Source organism: Dreissena polymorpha, chromosome 2, assembly GCF_020536995.1.
Source record: "Dreissena polymorpha isolate Duluth1 chromosome 2, UMN_Dpol_1.0, whole genome shotgun sequence".
NCBI classification, from domain to species: Eukaryota; Metazoa; Mollusca; class Bivalvia; order Myida; family Dreissenidae; genus Dreissena; species Dreissena polymorpha.
Window position 1 is genome coordinate 66,877,705 of NC_068356.1, and position 15,762 is coordinate 66,893,466.

Below are 15,762 nucleotides of genomic sequence, written 5' to 3' on the forward strand. Positions count from 1 at the left end.
CCATTTATGCGGAAAGTGTCGTCCCTGATTAGCCTGTGCGCAGTGCACAGGCTAATCTGGGACGACACTTTACGCACATGCATTATGACCAGCTTTCACAGAACAAGACACAATTAAAGTTAAACACTCATACCTTACTTTAAGCTTCTCTGTAAAATAAATCCGCTAAATTCAATGTGTTCTTCACAATTATCACAATCTGATAACAATTCAAACAGTGATATGAACAGCCATGTGTCAAGTGTTTTAGACTCAGTGTCATACGTAGTCATATAGCAGGCATGCTCACTTAATCAATGCATGTCCGCCTTGACAGAACGATGACAATGCATCACAATGATTTATCTTCCACAATTGACTTAATTTCACTGCGCATGTAACGTGACGTACGCGCAAGCCCGATGAAAAAGAAACAAAAAGTTGCTGCGGTGTCTCCCTTTCCACTTCATTGGAAATTATTTTATTAAACATGTATTAAATTTAGATTTTTATATAGTATAATGACTTTGGCAAGTATAAATAGAGGATATTTGTTGGATTCGATGGAATATCGATTTTATTTCACGAGTGATCATATACAATAATATTTTCACGAGTGGCGCAGCCACGAGTGAAAATATGTATTGTTTATGATCACGAGTGAATTAAAATCGATATTCCATCGATTCCAACAAATTTTCTTTTTATTTTATGCTTTTTTCACCGTTTATTTACATTGTAAAAGAGTTTAACTGGATAATGTCGCTGGATTTATGACGTCATTTCGTCGAAAAAATGACGTCATTTCACTGTAAAACAGTGAAAAATATCGTTATTTTTCACTGTTATTTTTCACTGTTTCAAACAGTGAAATACCAGTTTTATTTCACTGATATTTCTCTATAAACCACCGGAAAGCATAAAATAATTATGTTTAATTAATGTGCAAGTAACAATTTGTGTGAATATAAATAGTATACATATAATTATATACGTTCTTAATATTGTTATGTGTTATGAAACTGCCCATATCAGCTGATTAATTCTGAGAAATATTACTGTTTATTTATATATGTACGGTACGTAGGCCAGTGGTGTATTTCCATTGTATGCACCAGTGGTGAAGTAATAGGTAATGGGAGCCATGCTTTTGTATCCAAACACTTCTTTATATTGGTACAAAACATCAATAAAAAGGGTCTCCCAGGTTAAACTATGTAATTATTAACGCGTAAAACTCAAACATTGATCGTGATGATATGACTTTTGGGTAGCCTACGTGCCGTCACGTATATAATGTTTCAATTAAGATTTATTTACTTTTAGCATAACTAAAGTCTAATTATCGTTTTGTTAAGTTTGCTGTCTGTATCTCATATACATAGAAAAAAATTCTTGAACATCACGCAGCAACGGTCCATATATTACACGAATGTATTCTTCATTCATTCGAATTCTTGTTTAAATCGACAAATTAACAACAATTTGAAGCACGTTTTCTTAAGTTTTGCAACTCAGTACAAAACAATCTTGACCGATTGCTAATTTGTAGCAAAGGGAGAAAATGGTAAAAAATCATAATTATGATTTATCTCTTCTAAACAGCAGCGTCACTCGTTTTTTATTTGTTTTGCTAAAGAAATAACGGTCAACGGGAACACGTACTAAATTTCAATTTTTAAAACCACGACACATACTTTCAGGTACCATATTTTGAGTATGTTAATTACTTGCACTTTTTCTCGTGAGAAATTTTAAAATCCTTGTGTCCCTCATTCACTATGCTTAAAGACTCTTACTCGGGTCGATGTTTTGATAATTTTTTAACAGCATTCCAAACAAAAAAAAATCCACTTTTGCATAACTTTAGATCATACATAAACATAGTTGCATGATGATTTCTAATGTAGAATGGGATACAATCGTTTTATCAGACAGTTACCTGATATTACAGAAAGGAGTTTATTTGGGTTTTCTGTCAGTGCCCTTATAACAACGTCTTTTATTGCAACATATCACAGAGATTTTATCGGGTCGTTCTAGATAATGACAGATGCATAATACGCATTCATTCTCGCACAGTCCGGACATTTGTCTTTAAATAAAATCTACATTTTAAGTGCGTTTTTGATCGCGTTCATTGTTCCAAATTATTTGTATATATCTAAACCGTGTATTAAAAAAAAATTGCCAACCGTAAACCGCAGTTTTCGAGAAATGTGCTTTTATATAATTTTATGCTGTCTAATTCTGAGGATATTTCCATTTGATAGGATAGCGCCATTGTTCCATTAATGCACTATTAGTATTAAAACAAACGATTAAAACAACGTGATAAATTTCCTCCATATCAAAACACACGTCACAAAACTGCACGATTTCAAACAATATACATCTTTCCATTAAACTTGTTGATCTTTATGTTGGTGCTTGCACAAATTAAATTTTAATTTACATAATCGATTAATTTGCGTTATTGTAAAAAAAGACACTTACACCAGTTTTTAAAAGCTTTATTCAACGTTGCAATCCTTCAATATGACAGAAAAAAGTATGATATACTGAAAAGAAAAATATATACTTGGCAATTTAACAATGTTCTGCTTATTTTCGTTCTTTTGTATATATTATAAAAGAAACCCAATACCATACCGACTACCGATTAACACTACACTTGAGTAGACACGCGTGCTAAATAATCTATAGAAGCGAATACTTCTTCATGATTATTGAACCTTTTAACGTGTTGGTATTTGATTTGTGTTTCTCTTAAAGAACATACTCAAATAACGTGCGTTACTCTTTTTTAATATTTTTTTTTTAATAATACACATAACAATTTTCGCAGCTTAATTTAAATAAGCAATTCTTCCGGCTAACATACAAATATTCTTTTCCTACGCAAAAAACTAAGATATGGAAATGTTACACTGTCCCGTTCATTTTGATGTTTTATGTCCCGTATATTGCGTTAACCAAACTCAATGCGCTACCGATGTATACTACATTTGAGTATATAAACATGCGAGACATAAGAATCTAGAGAAGTAAATGAGGTTACCCGATGCCAACAACTTATTGTTTAATGTACGTCAAGTATCAATCTAGATACAAATTCATGGAATGAATGTGTTTGTCAGAGCAAGTATCTATCGACTCCAATTGTAAATGACAATAAGAATGAATTTTTAAAAGTCCACTTGAAGCAAAGTGTGGGCAGGATTAGAATGTATGGACTGCGCTTACTGATCGAGATCGATACTATAACGCAATAATAGAATGCTAATTATATCATGGTGTTCAAAATGATATTCAGTATGTCATTTGGAATAGAGAAAATTTTGTTGGTATTCCCAGTTTGTTGTGAAGCATCAACAAATATGTTGATGACATCATTAATTTCTATTAAAATCGTATCATTCTGTGTCTGCTAGTTCAATCAGTCAGTACATTTCCCGTGGCCGTCATCAAGACAAAGGCAATTTCACAAGCCCGACCTTTTTTATATTTGCATTAGCACTGGGCTACGATGCCCGACTCTCCTGCGTCCACAGGTGTCTAATTCTGTTCATCTTGACTATTTTTAGCTATATAACATTAAAATCTTCTTCTTTTGCCTCTTTTGTGGATCAGTATGTGTTTGCTTTCCCAAAATTGTTTGTTTTTCCCAAATATAGTTTGATGTGACATTAAAAGATTCTCCTATAAAACTTCAATACAAGTACAACTTGAACTACGCACCCATACAATGTTCACAGAATCTGCCCCTACTACATCATGTAGACTCAAGGTACCTTTCATAGGATTGATAATATTGTTCTTTTGGTCAACTATAGATGTATCAGTCTCATATTCCTCTTCTGTCATCAATTGGCACTTAAAAGAACTGTCTTGAATTGAAGTATAGAGAAATAAATCATATGCGTCTTGGATAAGAATTCGACCTTTTTAGCGGCATTATCTGCATTACGATTTGTGGTTCCGTTTACGCCTTCGCAAAAGCCGTTGCAAGGACCATATTCAACGAAGTGCCATTATGCTATCAAACCATAGCGGCTGTTGAATCTGCTCACTAAATGAATATCGTATTGTAACGATACTGTGACAAAAGTAAATCCGTCCAAACGTGAACATGTCTTACTTGTGAAACAATTCGCTTAACTAATTCTGCTGCTTTGTATATTTTGTTTATGATCATGGTTGAGTTGTAGCTAAATGATTATTGAACATACACTGAACCACGGTGTTCAAGCTGTTTTTCTCCAGGCATGATGAACATGTTTATCACAACCGGATTCAGCGTGACTATGGACCTTTATCAAAACGCAGACTGGATCTCTTCCAGACAAGTGAAAGTATTGCAACGTATTTGATCTTTCACCCTTTGTGTTATACCATCAAACTATTTTGTAAATTGCTTCATCATCTTGATTAACTCCATTCTCCTATTTTTATTGGCCAGTATTTCATAGAGGAACTCTATGTTGTTATAGACCAGTTCGATAAACGACGGAGAGAACTAAAATAATGGTGCTTTGCACAAAGTGCGACACTTCGGGATGCAAAATTAACCAAACCAATATGATTTTGCCTGTATCTGTAGAAGGATGCTTGTTTTGATATACTACTGGTGGATTCGGCTGTGACTTTAACATGAAGGTTTTACATATGGTCATTCAGCACTGTTTTCTGAACTTCCCCTTGCTTAACATTGACAGCATCCGCTTTACCTGGCATCATAATGGAGTTACCGTCCCTTTCCAAAAACTTCGTGATCTATTGAGTCAAAGTTGGGCTTTCAGCGTTTACTTCTTCACCGTGTATACAGTTTTATTTTAACCGTGACTTTTTTTGATAAGTTTCGTCTTCCTCTCCATAATAGACTTGTATTTTATACTTTTCATAACCCTACGAAATACGATCTTGCGGACTACTTGCACTTTGCTACAAAATTATCAAATACTTAATATGCATACAGTTTCAGCTTTTCGAAAATAATTGAATGGAATCAAGTGATTTAATGTTCTTCGTCTTGTTTTTATGCCCCGTGATGCATTTTGCATTTGTCATGGCTTCCAATGTTAAGCAGTTCAAAGTGTATGTATTTAGACAAGGCATGGTTGTGTGAAACTATCTGAGAATTACATGTTCATATAATGATATACATACGAGAATGGGATCTGCTTTGTTAAACCTGTACTTGAGTTATTTGCAAATGACTCGATACCCGAATCCTAGATCCGCTCCTTTAAAGATTATTAAGATATTAATTTTCAGTTTTCATCTATCACTTTGAATGGTGTCAGGCTTTATTAAGCCATTATTATGTTAATTTCATAGTGTCGTATGCGCGTTTCAATTGAAATTTACTTAACAGTACTTAAGTTCCGTTAATTTATGAAAGTTGGCCTCGTGAATAGCTCTACGGTTAAATTTTCGAAACAGAAATATTTTATGGATATAATTTGATACTTGTCCGTATGCATCATATGAACGACTTAAAAATAATAATAAATTTGTCGTAATGTGTATGTTTGCAATTCTTTACGATGCTACTTTAATAGTCTCACATTACCGAGCGACAAGCCTTTTTGAATTACGAGCTATCCGAGACACAATATCGACGAGTGTTAGCAACGGAAAGATATCAAACGTAAATAATGTTGGTTCTGAATTTGAAAGCTTATAGATCTACATATCATTGATAGACTTTGTTACTTTTTAAGGGAATGATTAACAATGTTGCTGTTATGGTTGGCAATTAGTTTATCCTAATAGTATTCTCGATTACCGTAAATTCGCGACATTATCATTTCATGTCAATATTTATATCGTAACATATAAATAACAGCAATAACAAACACAAACCTTTTAAAATAAATACATCCCTCGCTGATTTGTTCCAATATAAACCCAACACTGTATTTTTAAAAGTCTTAAATATAAACTGTGTTTACATCAGTGTAAAGCGTCAGCTATTTTGTTTTGCAACCCAGGAAGACGCATTCGCGCGTATGACGTCATGCAACTATTCCTGGAAAGTTAGAGTTATTAGGCCAAACTGACTTATTTTAAACAGTCAACGTTCGTTTCTGGTGCTTACGTGAACTAAAAGAAAAGTCCAACAAGTAGTAACAATTAAATATTTACATATGTACATTGTTAATTGCATTACAAAAGTCGCTATTCTTTAATTATGCAATGTTGACAGAAGAATTTCTCCTGTATCCTCACCAATCTTACAGGGGTGCAGTAGTTTAAATGTGTCCAATACAGACATAGTCTTCCATTTCTGACACCATCACGCTGGGCTTATTTAGTGAAGATAAGTGATTCTGCTCCAGACACAATCTGCGGAGGGAACAAATTGCACATACAGCATTTTTATTCATCATCCATTGACTCATCTTAAGAGCTGCAGACATTCGTGTACTCGAGAAGGGCCCGGCAGAGGTTCCTGTTTGGTTTTATTTAGATTTGTTTTGGTTGTTCCAGGCTGTTTTCCTTTATTACCTGACTGCATGGGCTAAGATTGCTGAGATTGCTCGTTTTAATATGCAGTTAATTTGTCATAAATTTGTCTGAGTCGGTTACATCATTACCTGCAACAATTTTACTAATGTTTCTCCTGTTTGATTTCTTCTTATATGTTTTGTTTTTATTGTTTTCAATACCTTTTCTGTGTAGGAAAACATGTCATAACCTTCAGCAAGAGTACATATTCCATTATCAATAGTAGTATCTGAGTCACTGTCCACATACAATTCAGCAACAATAATACCTTCTTTTTGTATGGCGTCCCTGTTGAGGGTACATGCCAGCTCGCTTGAATCCTGCCTGGAGATTGTCATTTTTTATGGTCTGATAGAACACTTTGCAGTCCACAAATATTGTACCTGGTAACGTCAGCAGCAGTTTGGCGCAATCATTTAATTGTGACATGCAGTATTGTACATACGCTAGAAAAGTCCATCACATGACAAATCAAGGGGCTGCAGGATTTGACTTGTATTGGCTGGAAGTATGAAAATCACATTATTGTTAGCTTTTTCCCTGTCAATTAGACCCACTGATATATCTATGTGAGCGGTATCCGTCTATAATAAGAAGAACCTTCTCATTGGAGCGACCAGGTATGCATTTGATGAAATGGTTTTCCAAAAAGTCCCTGAAAACTAATGCATTTGACCAACGACTTTCAGACATCACAGCAGCTGGACCGGGTGAACAACCAAACAACAACTCCGGCATGAGCCGTTTTCCAGGGAAAAAATATATTTTGGTAAAGCCTGGCCCCCAGCACTACCACAACCAATGAGCGTCACAGTTTGGCCTTTACCTGAGGTCACTGCAGGTGGACAGTTATCAGCTCTGGAAATAATACTTGGTGGTTTGTGTTCACAAGTGAAGCCTTTCTCATCAACGTTACACACTAAATGTGGTTCGTTAGTTTGTTAATGACATGTATTGTTGACGCATGTGAATTTGTTTTGTTTTTCTGTTCATATTGTTGTGACGATGATCTCTAAATGATTAAGTCGTAAATAAACATTCTGTTCTCTTCTATTCTGTTAAGAATGATGTGCTTTTTAGGCATGACTCAAGTTTACCAAAATACTCCATAACCACATATTCTTTTGTCATCTTAGCACGGGCCAACTCGAAAGACCTGGGTTTTATTTTCTTCATTTCAGGCGATGTACTTTTTAAACCCTCTAACCAATAGACGGGCAGTGCCTGATCTGGGGTTCTCTTTCCAATGCTATCAGCATACTCGGTTGCTACGTCAATACATTCTTGACATGTATAACAATACCCATAGCTGTGAGAACATTGGAGCAGATCCCATAATCACTGTGTCTGGGTGGATTTTTACCAAGACCTTGTCACGTAAAGTATTTTCAGGCACTTAGGATAATTACGTGGCTCTAAGGACGGACACATTCTCTTTCTTAAGAGTTTTGTAAGCATTTATCAAGGCAGTGGGCGAATAAAGCCTATATATTTCCGACAAGGCATATGGGGTGGCCTTAAAAACAAAAAAGAACACGAATCAGCTTAATTTTCTAAACGTTCTAAGAAACGCAAAATAAAACTTATTTTGCATCATTCATGATCGGAGCGTAACAGTGTCATATATGGAAGTCATACTACAACAGCAGACATTTGATTTTCACATAAAATATATGAATTCAAATATCGAATATATAATTGGTGTTAAGAAAATATGGTGTTTAGGCTAATCGATTTTAATTCACACGTTTTATCTGTTTTAAACATATTGTTTTCAGGCGTTCTTATTGAGTAAACTTTAAATAATATTTTCCCACGATCGCGTATGCGTACGAACAAGTCTCGCTACCTGTCACGTGAAATAAACAAAATCCGCGAATCGAGGGTAGTCGCGAGTTTAATGAGTCGATGTCTAAAAAGTATGAATGTTCTGAATCGTTTGGCGTAAGCACTTCTTGAGAAAGTAAAAATGCTTCAAACAATATATGATGTACTCATAAGAAAGATGTGAGTGTGTTGATTTAAATACATATATCATCAAAGCTGGGAAAGGTGTATTTATTCTGGTCTAGAAGGTACGTTCGTATTTTTAATAATATGAATGTCTCCACATGAGCATATCAATACAAAATAAACAACTAAAGTGAGATTCAAACTATTGTAAAACGAACATAATTATGTAGTTATAATAACTGTCGGTATACAAATAAGCAATCAGCAGAGGAAACATTAACAGCAGTGACAAAACAAATGTTAACACAAGCAGTTATTACATACATACTTACACCATTCCCCATTCATTTATCAGACGCAACCCGCTTTTCTCCAAAAGTTCCAATGCTATTACTCATTATCTTAAGTCACAACGACTTTGGTTTAATGATACTTTTCCTAATAATTCGTTGATAAAACCTCTTGCAAATACACATAAATATAACTATAAACTCACAAAGTCTATGGTACTTCCTACACATAGATATATTGCCAAGACGTCTGCTATCCATGCATCGGTATTCTTAGCATTACACAAATGAGAACGTCCATTATCATATATTGGAAAACTGGTGCCATGGATACAACAACCTCTCTCTGGATTACACTTCTTAAGTTATCGAACTATAGAAAGCAAATTTATAGTAGCAGACTGTTGCTTATGCTACTGCTGCTTCTTCTGCTATTGCTTAATACATGCAAAGGTAAGAATGATAAGGATACTGATATATGTCTTCATTATATAGACTATATTTGTCCGGACCCTACTTCGCGCACTGAATGCTTCCTCTACAGGCTACATAATAATGTGTCGAGTTCTTATACATTTTTACCGGGAGGGCTATCTCAGTTAGTAGAGCAATGGGCAAAAAGTCAGAGAAACGCGGGTTCAAAACCCGGCCCGGCCGCATAATATGCGCGGAGATTGGTAATTAAATACTTAACTTCATCATCCATTTACCTCTTACTAACATAGTGCTGTTGTAAGTTTCTCTCATACTAATCTGAATTATCTACTGGTAAACCAGCTAGGTAGTCAAAGTTTGAGTTCAGGTAGTGCACGCCGTGCTTTGATTTCTTACTTTTGGAATAAGCAAAAAATCCAATAAAACCATGAACCAAAGTGACAATTTTGCGGCCGACATTCTGTCATTCAATCGATCATTATAAATAACGGCAATTAATGCGTTGCATTTAGTTCGGTTTATATCACAAGGGCTATCTCTATCATGGTTTATGGTCATTATAAACGATGACAAACATAATAAACAATGTAAAACGTTGATGTGTCTCGGACTGATACAAACGACTTCAAAGTTAGTAGTCAAAATCTGGAAAATATATTAGACTCGAACTACCTTTTTATGAAAGATTAATTTGTAAGATAATTGTGACATGCAGACTTTTACATGTACACATTCTCAAAATATATGATAATAAACGATATTGTATGATATCAGTAATAATCATGTAAGCGCTGGATGCATGATAATGATGATGAGGAGGAGGAGGAGGAGGAGGAGGAGGCGGAGGAGGCGGAGGTGGATTTAAAAATCTATAAAAACGACTTACACTATTTTAATGCATAATCAGTGCTGTGTTTTTGTACTGCAACATAAAATGAGTTTTTCCTTACTTCAAAGCTACGATAATGTCGTTATATTGTGCAAACAATCAAACACGACACACGTGAATGAGGATGTCGTATTGAAAATACATTAAAAACTCGACAATCTCGTTCCCTCGACTACTATTGGATGCCGTTCAGAAAAAGATTGCATTTCATATGTCAATAAATAAAAAAGCAATTTAAAAAGTTGCTCTGGCAACTCTGACATCAACGTGTGTAATGCACAATATGTGTAAAATACAGCTATTTTACTATTGTACCCATATCGCAATAAAGATAAGGTTATTGATACATAGAGGCGTGCTTTACTTCACCTACGTCGGGCTTCTTGGTTTCTAACCGGCAACGGACGGCTAGGCAACGACATATGAAATTATTCTCGTTTAGAAAAATACGTCTTCGTATTGTGCTCGTGATTTTGCAAAGAGAGTGCATCATTAGTTCAGTGCCAAAAATGAAAAAAGTGTGTCGTTTTGGCATTAAAATACGTTATAAAGCCTATTGATTATCAATTCCCTGTGTGTGTATTTGTCGGAGATACGATATGGAGAAGGAAGAAAGAAAGGCCTTACTACCCCTTAATATGTCAGTTTGTTAAAATAATCAGCAAAAAGTTAAAGGCTTGATTTTCCACACACAAAAAACTGCGTTTTGGTATATTTTCAGTTCAGAAACTTTTCAGATGGCACCCGTACACGAACCGTTGCAAGTTCTGGATAAGGATGCCGAAACGTTTACTGCGCCCTTTATATGAGCGGTGTCATGCAGCTTGATCACCGTTGCTCAATTAAGACATCAGAGCGACAGAAGATATGAGCCGCGTTCTGAGAAAACTGGGCTTAATGCTTATGCTTAAAGTGCCGTCCCAGATTAGCCTGTGCAGTCCGCACAGACTAATCAGGGACTACACTTTCCGCTTTTATGACATGTTTCGTTTAAATGAAGTCCCTTCTTACCGAAAGTCTTGTTTAGGCGGAAAGTGTCGTCCGCACAGGCTTATCTGGGACGACACTTATCGCACATGCATTATGCCCAGTTTTCTCAGAACGCGACTCATATATTCTTGCATTGATGTTTAGAAAAAAATGTCAAATACGAATACGCATGCCCCCTGTGTCTTTGTTTAGTTGTTTATATGAAAAGAAATTATGTAAGATTATCAAGGATAAAAAAGATGATGATGATGAGGAGGACGAGGAGTATATGATTATCATAATGATGATGATTATGATAATGATGATGGTGTCGATGATGATGATGTTGATGCTGCCGCTGCTGCTTCTACTGTTGCTGCTGCTACTGCTGCTGATGATGATGATGATGACGACGACGAGGATGATGATGATGGCGGTGATGTTTATGATGATGATGATGATGATGATGATGGTGGTGGTGGTGGTGGTGATGATGATGATGATGATGATGATGATGATGATGATGATAATGATGATGATGATGATGATGATGATGATGATGATGATGATGATGATGATGATGATGATGATGATGATGATGATGATGATTGATGATGAAGACGACGATGACGGCGGCGATGACGATGATGATGATGATGATGATGATGATGATGATGATGATGATGATGATGATGATGATGATGATGATGATGATGATGATGATGATGATGATGATGATGATGATGATGATGATGATGATGATGATTAGGATGATGATGATGATGATTAGGATGATGATTAGGATGATGATGATGATGATTAGGATGATTCAAATTAAATGAATATAAATGTCAGTAAAACATGATATGCAACAGTAGACTATAATCAACTTGAACATGCTGGGTAGGTAAGAGAAAAGTTCATCAGTTTTTTTCAAAGTTATATCATAAAGATTAGTTTTTTAGACAAGGCGCATGGACGAGTTTATAAATGGTGTATCCTTTTCTATTGCAAAGAAAAACATCACGGAAAAATGGTAGATTTTTCCCCAAAAAATAGAAAATTCGGTCGAAAAACAGCATAAACTGGATGAACAGTAAACATTTCAACAAAACAAAACTACTTAGAAATATTGCAAGAAATTGTTTGATATTCCACCATGTAGAGTAATCACTGTGCTTCAAATACTGAAATTTTGATAGTATTCAATGAAATATAAACGAAGATAGAGCATGTTTTAATATGTGGTATTCATGAAGTTGCGGATACTTTGATTCCCGATATAGGGCACTTCGGATAACAGAGACTTTCAACAAATTGGGCACTCAGATAACCGAGTTTTATCTTCTACCTGAAATGCATTTATGTTTATTATGGCTATTCTTACCAAACATTTTGAAGTACGAATCAATTTGCATTGTCAAGCCCGACACATTGGGAACCTATGCATAACGTGATTACATAAATGTAAAATATTACCCATGGCGTTGTTCGTTTTCAAAAATCGTATTACTATTAATTTAAATAATTAATATTATAAGAGCAAATTTTAAATAAGATTCAAATGCTTATTTCTGAAGTAATATATTTCAAGTGACGACCGAAAATAATTGTCTAAAAAATTAACTTGTTTTTAAGTGGTAAATTGAGATTAAGAGAATTGAAAATACAACGGATCACGTGGATCAACACTACTGTGTTCAATTGAACTTATAGCAGGACTCTAGATAAGGGGAGCTAGGGGTCTTAAAGCGGCCAATACACCTCATAAAATCCTTTGTCATTGGTGCTCATTAGAATCGCATCATGAAGACGACACTTATGTGAAGCCACAACATTTAAAAGAGATTGGAAATCTCCATTTATATTGAGCTCTACTTTTAGGATGCACTTACCTTTACACTTCCCGTTCACTTGTATTATCATATTCCAAAGGGATAAGAACATGTTTCGGTAATTCGTTTTTAATTTACGTTAGTACATACATTTTTATTTAATGTCTGCTTACTTTAGCAATATTCCACGGCGAATTCCGTATTTCTGATTCCCTAAATAGGGTGTGTTATATCTGGTAAAAAGTGTCGAGTTATCTGGAATCGAAGTGCCATTGTCTTTGAGATGATCGGTAAAAGAAGTGTCCATGAAAATTTGGCATCCGACTCTTAAAACATTTGAATTTCCGCAAATACGTTATTCAACTAAAATTTAACATGTTGTAACATTAATGGACATATTGATCTTTTATTTCGATAAGTTGGCACGTTCTTGATTTATTTCTAAGTATTTTTATTTTGCTGAAATACCAACTGATCATCGAATTCATGACGATTATCGATGACATTTTATCTCTTTTTTATTATCCACTTTTTTTTTTCACGACTTTCTTGCTCCGCAATACGAAGTACTATACCATTAATCGACCAAACAATGTTACGTATCTGGAAACCAAATAAACAGAACATAAATGCAAAAAAAAGCTGAAGAACTCAACTCTAGCGCGTGGCTTTTGTTGTTATCTGGTATCGAAGTGCCATCTGTTATCAAAGTATTCGCATACCCGGCGTGTTAAACGCATGTAAAAATGAGACGCTTATCAAATTACCGCTGAAGAGAACGATCGAGAAACAGGAATCTCGCGAAGAAGTGTAGACTATTATCAATTATAACAAACACCTATAGAATACATGTTTCTATAGGTTTTTGATTATAATGAATCTAAAACGGCGGCGCTATCATATTACGAGTACGGGTAAGAACAAATCATCTTACTTTAAATATACCTCGCACATGTTTACAATGTATGAAAAAAGGCATCGCTGGATAAAAGAACAGCAGTGGAAAATAAAAACCATGGAAAACGTATACATGTACTTTCATTTAAAGTGATATTGTGGGCATTTTTCACTGTTGAATTGAGCTGAAAAGAATTAACAGGTCAAAAGAGTTAGTTAAAATGTGGTTACTGACCAATTATCTGCAACTCATCTTGCTACCAGTTGTTTATAAAAATATATTTTATATTCGATATCTTACGTGACTCACCCAGTCCTATGGGCCGAAATGATCCGTAAAACAAAATATTGGCATTGTGTCGTATGAACGAATCTGCACAAAAAACTAAATTTAGGTTCACATCGAACATGCGTGATCAGTCGTCAAACGAAATTACGATTGATATTCAAATGCATTATTTTTCTCTTTCCGGGATATTGTTTTAGTTTGTTGATTCTGCATTAACAAATATAAGTGTATATGAAGTGAAAACACCCAACATAAACAACGATTGCGATAGACACCTATAAACTGTTAGATGCCCATAATATCACTTTAAAGGAAATGTTCGGCCTATAGCCATAAAATTCCATTCACGAAGAATCAGATAATACATCCATTACCAATAATATTGGGTAATTATAAAGTAAAATAATATTACCCAACGCCTAAATATGCGCAACTCGATGCAAATACACGTATAAACGAAGAAGAAATGAGACAAATAATACATTTGCAAAATAATAACAAAAGCCGCCGATTACCGAATGTATTATGCTCACAAAAAATATAGATATATTATCATGCTATTTCTAGACCCCTATACAGCTAGCAATATGTGTCTAAATCATGGGTAACGTCGGTGATCGGCATTTAAAATCGAGTGTTCAGAAAAGGTGATATAAATGACTTAACCCTATTATGCCTAGCATCTAGAAAAAAAAGGCTTTGGCAAACAGCGTAGACCCAGATGAGACGCCGCATGAAATTTCTATAAGACATATTATAGATATATAAATAAATATACTAGACATCCCTAATTTTGGAAATAAATTGATCCAATTTAGAAGGATGGGAGAGTCCACTATGCATAAATGGGTTAAAATACACGCGAATGATGCTGACAAAAAATATCGCAAAAAAGATACACTCAAGTTTTATTGACCGTTTTTACTCTTAGTTTGTGAACACTCTTAGTTTGCGCTCTACACCGTATGTTTTATCCAAACTTATTAAATAATTATTTCGTGCCTCTTATTTTACGGACACGCATATATTACTCAAATTCTTCTTAATCTTACCGATATTGTCGTTATCCCGCGAAAAATCACGCCTGTCTTTAAACAAACAGATGACGGTAAAAATTGTACAGATTAATATAAAAAGTCAGCGATGCGTACTGTGTGATTTTTTTTAGATAAATAGGACTGTGTACTCTACGCAAGTAATTATTTCATCCGATAGCTTTAAAGGGGCATTTTCACGTTTTGTTAAATTGACAAAAACATTAGATTCCTAAATTTTCGTTGTAGTAATATATTTGTGAAGAAATAGTAGTACTGAACATTTACCATGCTCTTAAATATCCATTATATGTATCTTTTGACGATTTAAAACCCTGAAAATTATAATTAAAGCGTTGCAACGCGAAACGATTTAATAATTTGAAGAATTTTGTTGTTGTCCTTTTATTTTGTGAACCTACGAGGATTGCTTATATAAAATATAAAATGCATCTAATATTGTATTAGCACGGGTTGCCGAGTGGTCTTTTACTCCAATGGTCAGTGGTTCGAGCCCCGTTTAGGGTTACTTTTTTCTTTATTTTTATTGTTTCACTGGAGCTTTTTAGATCCCATTTGATATTTATCAAATGTAAAGCATTTAATGACAAACTTCAATATATGCCAAAATCTGTGAAAAGGTCCATTTCAGAAGTTACACAAAATGATCTTTCAAAGG

At 34.7% G+C, this 15,762-nt stretch overlaps 2 protein-coding genes across 10 annotated transcripts in view; one reads left to right on the forward strand and one right to left on the reverse strand.

The window, feature by feature from the left end:
• Positions 1-8,910, reverse strand: part of LOC127867423 (beta-1,3-galactosyl-O-glycosyl-glycoprotein beta-1,6-N-acetylglucosaminyltransferase-like) — a 163,056-nt gene extending 154,146 nt beyond the window's left edge. For 2 of the 5 annotated variants that reach the window (XM_052408560.1, XM_052408559.1), the window contains exon 1: positions 139-336. In XM_052408560.1, the coding sequence (XP_052264520.1) occupies positions 139-272 (134 nt within the window). In that variant the 5' untranslated portion in view covers positions 273-336. Of the gene's footprint in view, positions 1-133; positions 337-5,847; positions 5,984-8,777 lie in introns of those variants that run through there. The other 3 variants (XM_052408561.1, XM_052408564.1, XM_052408562.1) reach the window with 3 other exon arrangements.
• Positions 1-15,762, forward strand: part of LOC127867421 (telomere length regulation protein TEL2 homolog) — a 154,614-nt gene that overhangs the window by 97,376 nt on the left and 41,476 nt on the right. The gene's annotated exons all lie outside the window — the stretch shown is intronic.